The 10,047-nt window shown below is 38.6% G+C and overlaps 1 protein-coding gene across 1 annotated transcript; it reads right to left on the reverse strand.

Annotated features, from left to right (window-relative positions):
* Positions 1–464: 464 nt before the first annotated feature.
* On the reverse strand, positions 465–8,869 carry LOC149839566 (uncharacterized). Its single transcript, XM_090002631.1, has 6 exons — positions 7,543–8,869; positions 5,868–6,071; positions 5,519–5,758; positions 3,225–3,442; positions 1,132–1,386; positions 465–888 (listed from the first exon to the last, which is right to left on the reverse strand). Exons 1-6 carry the CDS (start codon positions 7,952–7,954, stop codon positions 631–633), a joined length of 1,587 nt encoding a protein of 528 aa, XP_089858757.1. The 5' UTR covers positions 7,955–8,869; the 3' UTR covers positions 465–630.
* Positions 8,870–10,047: the final 1,178 nt, after the last annotated feature.

Below are 10,047 nucleotides of genomic sequence, written 5' to 3' on the forward strand. Positions count from 1 at the left end.
CAGTAGCAATCGCCCATTTGCTATGAGATGAAAGTTGCAGCATGCGAGATCCATCGACCTTTTCCCTTTTCTTTTCTATTTATATAGATCCCGAAGATATATTTGTAGCTGCAGATCAGGTGATCAGTGAAGAGGCATTGACACCACCCATAATCGACTATCTCCACCATCCACTGCAGCAACCAGTCGGGCCAAACGTAAATGGCACTTGACGATATCATCACTCATGGCCCACTGATTGTGGCGATGGGCAGTGATGGACGATGGTGATGACAAACGCTAATCCACTCTCCATGGCAACGCACAACATATGGAAGTTCGATCAGGGTAAGGTCAAGAATATTGTTTCACGGCAGCTAGCTGGTACATATTAGAGGTAATGGTCGCATTCCTGAAAAAGAGCATACAGAGCAAAAGAACTGACGCTAAAAACATAAACAGGATCTCTACCGCAAAAAGCAGATGAGTATAAGGTGCACGTATATAACACATTTCCTTCACAAGGCAGCATCGCCATAACATTTGTTATTTTTTATTCTAAGCAGACAATAAGCAGCAATGACAAAAATCTCTTTATCAATCGCCTTGATATGTACACGTTACTTTTAAAATATGCAAGAAAAAAAAACATTAACCAATTTGCTCTTCCGTGGTGTCAATGAGAGGCTCCTCTGTAGGGCAATTTTGAGATGTTTCTTCTTCTTGAGTGTTGTTAAGAGGGCCTTGTGGGATGCCAAACAAGATAGAGAATATGTTCCTATGGCATTCGTCACAGAAGCAAAAATATGATAAATGTCCCTCACCTATCAGCCAGTGGACTGTTGCCCCAGGAACTACACGTCTTGCATACTCATTCATCGCTGGTGAAACCACTCGATCATCCGTCCCCTGAACCAGACACCACCATTTCAGGAAAAAGGTATGTAAAATCAATTATTAGACACATGAAAGAAAAGAAGAGAAGGATGATACATGAAATTACTTCATTCAGACTGGACAAAAATTGACTCACAAATTAACTCAAAAGTCGGACACCCCATGCAGGGCTATTTGCAGAATCACACTACCAAAGGAAAAACTGCAGAAACAACAAAGAAACTGAAAAAGCAGATGATGATAAAGTTTGCAGACCTGCCATATATGAATGGGGCCAAGAAAGCCTGTCCACTCCCGCTCGACACTAGTGTACATGGATTTGATCCATGGGAGGAGCCCCCTCTCTTTTCCTTTCTTCTGCACCTGCAGGTTGGCAAGGCTAAAACCCCAGTTTGAGACCTGCAAGACAGCTTCTTCCACAAATGGTGTGGGGTCGCCCTGCCTGATTGACTCCTCCACATCCATTAACCAAAATTCAGAAAATACGGGATTTTCAACCAAAGATTTATCCTGTAACACAGTAGACATAGTTAAATCATGCTGTATATACATGAGAACTAACAACATTCACCACCCAGATACAAGAACACATGAATCTTGTAAAATATGAAGCAAAAAAGGAAGCACATACACATACATGAAGTCAACAGCGATGTAAAAGACAAAGCACAAAACCAAACAGATGGAAGAATGCCTAGATATGCCATTTAATGTGATCGGGCTCCCTTTCCCTGGTTCTCAATTTGCATCAAACAATACCAGTTCAGCTTTAGGAGATTTCTTCTTTATCCTTCAATCGAACCAGCTAACCCCTTTGATGGTCATAGGGATGGGTTATCCTTAAGGTGCCAGTCTCACTCTTGCACACACACACACACACATCCCAATTTACATGAAGCAATATATATTCAACAGAGAGAGAGAGAGAGAGAGAGAGAGAGGTGGTGGGGGTACTTGGGCAGTTGGGCCAGTCTATACAATAGATCTGCAAAGGGCAACTATGCTTCACTGCAAACCAAACAATTTGAACTTACATAGTATATCTATCTTTATACATAAAAATACGTTAGGCAGTTTAAAACATTTGGTTGTATTTTGCTACAAAATCAACCGTTTGCAAAAACAACCAGTTCATGGTTTTGAATACTATTTACTTATTTTGAATGATGTTGATGCTAGCTTGATCACCAACTTCTATCGTCAGGAGCAGCCCAAGCTGGCTTCCTCTATCCCTCACTGGAGAACTCACAATTGGCCACGATCCATCTAGGTACTCAGGCATTATCTCTCTTTGTTTTTGTTTCTTTTTGTAGTCAAGCTGGGAATTAGTTCCCATGGCATTTGAACCCAAGACACCGCAGTTATGATAGTGCGACCTGGCCATCAAGCTATCGCATGCATGAAGATTTGGTGAAAATTTTTGAAACTACTGATTATTCTTGATAGAATTGGACAAGATTCAAGAATATCCATTTTATGATTTCAAGATTAATCAACATGATTCTCACTACCGTTCATGCACTATTTCATCACCAGCTTTATATCAACTGCTCAAAGGCTGCTCTTCTCTGTCCCTAATCGAGCAAGTTACACTATAGGAAAAACAACCCGTTCAAATTCCTTTATCTGCTAAATATTCAACATGCAGTCTGAAGCTTGTTGCCATCTCCTATATTTCAATGAGATTTTAAGGCATCACAAACTTGGATTTCAAAATTCAACAGCTTCTTCTATTCATCTTTTAGTTCACATTCCGTCTTTTGCATCACTAATAGCCTAACAAGCGAACAACAAAAGTAAAATAATTATAACAATAACAGCCAACACACAGTGGAATTTCAATGCAGAGAGACTTGAACCATTTCAGTCAAATAAGAAAATTTTCCCGAGCAGCGTTTCAGAAAATATTGGAAGAATAAGAAATTTAGCAAGCAAGCTCATAAGCACAATCTAACAGCGTCCATCTGTATTCAAGTTTGTTACTTTCTTTAACTAAAATATTAACATGGTTCTCATAAGCCACATAAAGCACTTACCAGTAATCATCTATACAATTGGGTGTAACAATGTGTAACCATATTCCTCTACTAAAAAATAAAAAAATCACACTTCAGCCATAATTGCAACAAAACACACATATAGCATGCATGCATTGGTGTATTCAAATGAATCAATATAGTACTACCCAAAAATAGGTTAATCAGCATAGTACAAAGAATTCATTGGATATATGTGATATCGATTGACGAAGAATTTGTTTGAAAGAAATTGACTAGTTTTACTATTGCAATAAACTTGGATGGAAAATTCACTTTATTCATTCAAAGGTATACCCAGAAATGAATCACCTTCTTTCCTAATGACAATGATAACCACTTCATAGGCCGAATAGGACCCCCAGAAAGGAAGCCTCTCTGGTAAAAGTAGGGCAGAAAGGATGGCAACCTCCGAGCAAAAAAGAACATCAGTTTCCTTCTCAAGGTCCATTTATCCCAAGTTTTGTACCACTCCTCTTTTGTCATCTTTGATTCATATGGATTCCCCATCGGAGCAAACAAAGCCGCACCTGAAAGTTCAGCTCCATAAATAAAACAAAAATAAAAGATAACTTGGAGCCATGAGGATGCTAGTACAATGGGGAATGCCAAATCCTCTCCACGCTCCTGACAAAAGTGCAGGGTCCTACACTTTTCATAAGACATCATGCCCTTGCAAATTGTGATAATAATTGCAAAAACCATAAAAAATAACTCTTTAAAAAGAACAACTGAATCTGGAAAGAACCAACTAGAATGATGATATCAATAACTAGGGCTGGAGCAATAAGGCAAACCAAGCAAGTAACTTGCACAAAAAGGGCCAAAAGGGAGGAAGAAAAAAAAGGTCATGCACAGTGCTGTCTTGTATTCTGAGGTGCTGCAGAGGGCTGTTCTAGGTCAGTCCTGACTTTTTATTTCTTTTTTTCGAAAAATTGGTGGCCCTCAAGATTCAAGCCAGCATTACCATGCTGACAGCCCAAGCAATGGCCCTCACGCACTTGTTGTATAGAATAGGCTTGAAAGTTTGCTAGACCGCTGCTTCAGCTCTATCAACTGCATTAAGTGTTGGTAGCTGATGAATCAATATTAGAAAGTATTGCTCATTAGTTCAAACAAGGAAGATCACTGAGCTTGAGTTTGAAACATTTTTAGTCAAAGCCTAGCTGGTGGAACTTTTAGATGACACTGACACAGTGTTTCATTTTTTATATCTAATCAGGGCATGTGATGTCGGCTGGAGTAAACACTCAGATGAATTCAACTATTCCTTTCGATTTATTCATCTATGTGTGATGATGTCGGGTTCTGACTCTCCGATATATAGAAAGAATAGATAAGGCTTCATCCAATAGCTCAATTTATGAGAAGACTTGAATTTATATATTAACATGCTGAGCTATGCCTATGCTACCACAAGCAGCTTGACTAATTTAGCAGCCCCACCAGCAACTATGCTAGTACAGCATCCACTTGTAAGGCAAACAAAAGCATGTAATCAATGATAAGTGCAGATAATAAGCATATAAGTATGAAAAGCTGGTTTTTATTTGAAAATAGGTAAAAGCTCTCATATTAGAGTGCCTATTGTCCTTCCTTTGGTTTATGTAAAATAAGTAACCATTTCTTTTAGAGCCTTTTGATATTTACCAATCATTAGAAAGATCAAAAACATATTTTCTAAAATGAAAAGTGGACTATTGAGTCATTCTTAACATTCATAATTGACAAATAGAAACACAACTTTGTTAACAATCACTCATCTCCCAAATATGTTTGTTGTTCTTGATGCAAAAGGTTCACCATATGAAACTTCCATTTATTTCCATGCCCCATATCCAAGACCACCTGGTGGAAACAACAGCTAGGGGTGCAAGTGGATTGGTTCAGGATGGGTTTCGTCAGACCCGGTTTTGAATTGTAACTGAAGCCAACAATGAAGATTCACATGCAACACATAAAGCATAAGAAAGGTCTATGGAGAACCTGATAATTAAAGCTTACTAATGAACTTTTTACTGAAGGAAAACCCCCAAGGAAACAACCAAAAAATCACATTACGAACCTGGAGTATTCTGATCAATGTTGTCAGAATCAAATTGAATCGGCTGAGTCAGATCGAATCGGCCCAAAGGTGATTCAAAAAGGGGCCGATTCAGGGTCAACTCAGCCACTATTTATTTAATATTTTTTAAGAGGGTTAGAAATTTTGTAACATTTTTAAATATTTTTTATTTTTTTAATGACGTGTCATCCTGTGGTGAAAAAGTTCCGATTCACAAACGATTTGACTCGCTTTGATTTAGAGGGATTTTTTATAACACTGAATTCTTCATACTTATATAATTATCACCCACTGAACCAATTTTAACAACACTGAATTCTTCATAGCAGGTGTTCAATTAATTTTTGTTTGAAAAGTATAATCCCCAAATGCTGGCTCCTCAACCAAAGGAGAACAAGGGAGCAGATAAAGGGGCACTTAAGAAGAGTAAGAAAAGTCCATAACTCAAGTAGGATAAGTTGGCATTTTAAGTATTTCCTATATAAAATAGTTTAGGATAGTGAGAAAAGTTCATGGTCACTATAGGCCAAAGATATCATACCTGCAAGTCTTTCTGGTATGTATCTGAGTGCAGCCCATGCATGGATCCCTCCACCTGAGTAACCCAGCACCCAGAACTTGTCTTTTACACCCACAGCATCAGCAATATGCAACAAGTCAAGTGCTGAAGAGTTTAAGTTCCTGTGAGGATGAGGCTCGCTCTCCCCAAAACCAGGAAGATCATATGTCACAAACCGAACACCAAACTCCTCTAACAATGACGAACTAATGCCAGGTAATCCTGTTACAAACAAAAAGAAAAACATCCAGCTTAATAACCATTAACAAAACTAGCACCAATTTCACTCCATTCAAAGAGCTCACATGTGCCGCCCATCAGGTTTATTTACCTGCAAGACGGGATGAAAGAAATGAATGGGCTGAAATTAAGGAGTATCTAGCCTGATCTGCAGAAACACCTTGCTCATGATATGCTACATATCTTCCATCAGGAAGCTGAATACGACTTGCAGTTGGAGGACGTCTGAGAACCTTTACAGGAAGTTTGCTAAGCTGTGACACTGGCAATTGTTGTTCACTGCCAGCCATCAGAACTGCAGATCGTGATTCAAATAAGTCATGCTTCCTTAAAATGAAAGACATCATACTTAGATCTTTAAAATTTGTATTTTGATTTATAAGAACAAATTTACTAAATAAAAGTGTTCAGTATGGGACAATAATTTATCAGCATGCAGGAAATCTTCAAAAGATTCAAAGATTCAGTGACAAAAGGACTTAAAACTCAGCCATCATTTTCTCATGGATTTGAGAATTGAAAGTTCTAACAAGCGCACTTAAAGCCAGACACACTCAGCAGACTGTTAGTAGTGAAAGGAATGTAGGAAACGTAACTCAAAGATCACGCCTCTTTATTGTATATTATTATAATGTCTCACGGTAGAAAATAAAGTGAGAAGATATCTTTCACAGTGGGAAGTAATATATACATAAGATATAAATGTAAATTACATGAATATCCTAAAATACAAATCCTCATGAGAAATTTATTTTCCAAAGGCTTACTATTTGTCATAATCGTGCAACCAACAGACCTAATATCCACTGTCATCTTTTTCATCCATCCACATTTGAAATTTCCTCTGATGACATATATACAGCAAGCATGAAAATCTCCAATCCATCACAAAGGCAAGGTACTTCAATCTAGAGATCTAGGAAGCAACAAGATTATTTTATTTAGTGCATTTCAAATAGAAATTTGGAATTGCCTAAAAGACCTACCTCTTTACTGCAACTATCAGGACTATTCACCAACAATGTGTCCTCATTAAGATACCAGAAACTTTACACAATTTATTTTGAAAAGCAACTCAGATACTGAATTAACTTTGATAAGTTACACATTTAGACTTGGTTTACAATTGTGACTGACATCAATCTTGTGAGTAAACCAACTTCTTGAGCTTTTGGAGCTGTATGACAGTAAGCATGATACTTTGAATTTGCATTTTAATTGGGTCAAACACAATAGCCGTTATCTAAGATCACAAAACGTGAGCAATATTAGAAAGAAATTTTCATGGATAAATCTTGTGTCGAGTCACTTTCAACTAACAAACAAATCAGAAGGGATAGACTTACGCTGAAGTTCTTGATATTTTCTTTCACAAGGTGAGGGAGAAGAGGAAGGGGTCCAGAATTTCAAGGAAAAAAAAAATTTCTCCAAGCACACTCGTAATAATAAGCAGTGGCAGGACTTCAAAATTCTATCTGTTAAAAAACCTCTTTGAATTCAGTAAAAGAGGCGCTACATGCCCAAGTTTTTAGAGTTTATGAAAAATGAAAACGTAAAAATCATTTCTGCAACTTATTTGTGAGCTTCGTTGTGTTTCCAAACAAGCATGTCCTGTTCTTGATATCACAGGCATTATCAACTGTTGCATATATACTAATAATTTCAGTTCAGGGAAACCTAGAAGAGTGATGATGAAAATTAAATATGGAGGTAGATGTACCCAAAATTGCAACTTGAAATCAGCAAAAGACCAAATTCATCAGTACCTGAAAGAGCAAGAAAGAGAACAAACAGCACGACAGGCCATGCGTGCACAGGATCTTTATCTTCCGGCAAGTAGTCATTCAGAAACTTTAATCTACTAGAGACTACAGCCCAAGGACCTCCAAACTTCTTCACTACGAAAGAGTCCTTGTCGCCAAGCGTCTGTTGCAGAATATCTTTACACCCAACGCCGAATTCGTGCAGCATTTCTGCCGTAGCCTGCAAGAAGCCCTTCACCTGATCCGACAGGCTCTCTTCGATCCTTTCACGGTCGAGCCCATCGTTGATACTCCTGAAATCCATCCTCTTATTTTCACCATTCTCAAACCCATCTCCCACGTACCGAACGCCCGGATCATCCACAAGGCTCACCAATTCATCCCTCCACGATCTGGACGCTGGTATTTCAGCCATTGAGGATGAGAAATCAAGACCGTTGCCAGAAGATTTTCGACTTTTCGGAATCGTTGCTCCCGAGTGCCAAATTCGAGCAAGTTCCAACCAAGAAGAAACCCCAGAAAGTCACTGCCTTCCAGGGGCACCTCCCAAATGCTTTACTTTCTTCACCTCCCAGCTTCCAAATTCAAGAACTTTGTACACTTCCAATCAAGCCAAACATACATTGACAACCACGAGCTAAATGTTTTCTCTTGCGAATTGAAGATATCCCAACGTTTAATCCAACAGAAGCAGCAATAGGATCACAAACAAGTCACAGAAATCCGAACTCCGCGACAGACTTCACGATCTTTCACAATCATTAAGATAAACAGTGTGGCCAAAAAATCAAGATTTTCGACCAAACTTATCCCAATATTCAAAACACACCATAGCCACAAAAAACTCATCAAGAATCCACATTCGTTAACAAAAATAAATCACCGCCCCAAAAACGTTAATCCTACTACCGATACCCCCAAAGCCACAAAAAAGAAAATATGTTCCGATAAATAAATCCACCAAATGGCTTCACTAAAATACCGTGTTATATAACTTAGGTCGATGATCAAACAATCGGTTCTGATAATCAGCAAAATTCTTGTTTAAGACTCGAAACGGAGCACAACATCGATGCCCTATCACGAGCTCTCGTCCTTTTCGAATTCTCGGAAAACCGAAGCTTTCTCCAAAGACCGTGATCTTAGGGAAACTAAACCCCAACTTTAGGTGGAAACCGAAAAGGAGAAAACCCAAACGACGAGATCCGATTTCTCACGCTCTCTCGATTTCAGAAACCCTACAGCTATTCTCCATGCTCTCTCTCGCTCGACAGGGTCAGGAATGGGGGAGACTCCTTTTGACTCTCTCTCTCTCTCTCTCTGAGCTGTGCTGGGTGAGATTAGGATTAGGCTTTGGTGGTCTCGCGCGCGTTATTTATAGGGACGGTGGGGCCGGTGCTGACGTGTGGACACCACAAGGGTGAAAAAGTAACAGGCACCTTGCCGTTAACGGGGGGACGTGGGTTTCAAACTCTCAAGAAACGGACATCATAACGGCGTTTTCCAGAGCAGGTGGATGTTACGCCGTACGACACGATGCTTTAGTTTCTATCCTCAGGACGTTCGTGGGCGTTGGGTGGGGGCAATGTTGCCAGTATCGGAATTAAGCCTGTATCGTTTGGCCAACGATTCAGGTGTATCGGCCGATACAGATACTCCAGCGTATCATTTTAAATCGGCCACAAAATAATTTAAAATATTACGTGTCAATCAGAATGTGACACATGTTAAAATCATTAAAATAATATAAAATTAATAGTTTTAAGCTATTTTTTAATAGCCGATTCAAGTCAATGTCGTACCGATTTTTTGGCTATACATACGCACCGGACAACATTGGGTAGGGCCCATAAAAGGGAAATGTCTGTTTTGCGCTCTGCCTTTTGTAACATGACATCTCTACGTCTCAAGAGGAGAGCGATCTCCGTTTAGTTCGGATGGTCCATTAGATCATGATTGCTCCAAACTATAATCCCTTGAAAAATTATATATATAAAAGAAAAGTGGTAACTACCTGCTGCAAGTGAAAACGTTTTTTTATGTTGCTCTTCAAAAATCTGACCCTACAGACATGTTCAACTTCATCGATTTGCTAAGAAACAATGCTTGGATAATGTTAAAAGCAACAAGAATTTTTACCTTGAATATTTATGAAAACTGTAAACCTATTTTTAAACCTTATATATATATATATATATATATATATATAGAGAGAGAGAGAGAGAGAGAGAGAGCTTAGATGCTTCAACATTTAGGTGTGCCATATGTGTTTGATGGGTTTTTCTGCTCTTTCATTTTTTTTTGCAATTCCCACCCCATAAATGTGTTGGGCATGGTTGATTTATGACAAATTCATACCTCTATCATGTACTTTTGATGAAAAAAATGACATTTGAAGCTTCAAAATTTTACAAAGATTTTGGATCATTAATTTTTTAAACCTTATAAAAACTCACCCATGTATCCAAATTGAACACTTCAAGGGCAAATCCCTATAAAATCAAGTAC

This window comes from Nuphar pumila, chromosome 4 (assembly GCF_984573655.1).
Source record: "Nuphar pumila chromosome 4, dmNupPumi1.hap1.1, whole genome shotgun sequence".
Classification (NCBI taxonomy): Eukaryota; Viridiplantae; Streptophyta; class Magnoliopsida; order Nymphaeales; family Nymphaeaceae; genus Nuphar; species Nuphar pumila.

Bases quoted from the DNA above. Each gene is read 5' to 3' on its own strand.
- LOC149839566 (XM_090002631.1), bottom strand. From the start codon at position 7,954: ATGGCTGAAATACCAGCGTCCAGATCGTGGAGGGATGAATTGGTGAGC. The intron at 1,387-3,224 runs GTGATTCATTTC...ACTGTGTTACAG, and splicing joins CATTGTCATTAGGAAAGAAG to GATAAATCTTTGGTTGAAAA. The intron at 889-1,131 runs GTCTGCAAACTT...TGTCTGGTTCAG, and splicing joins GCCCCATTCATATATGGCAG to GGGACGGATGATCGAGTGGT.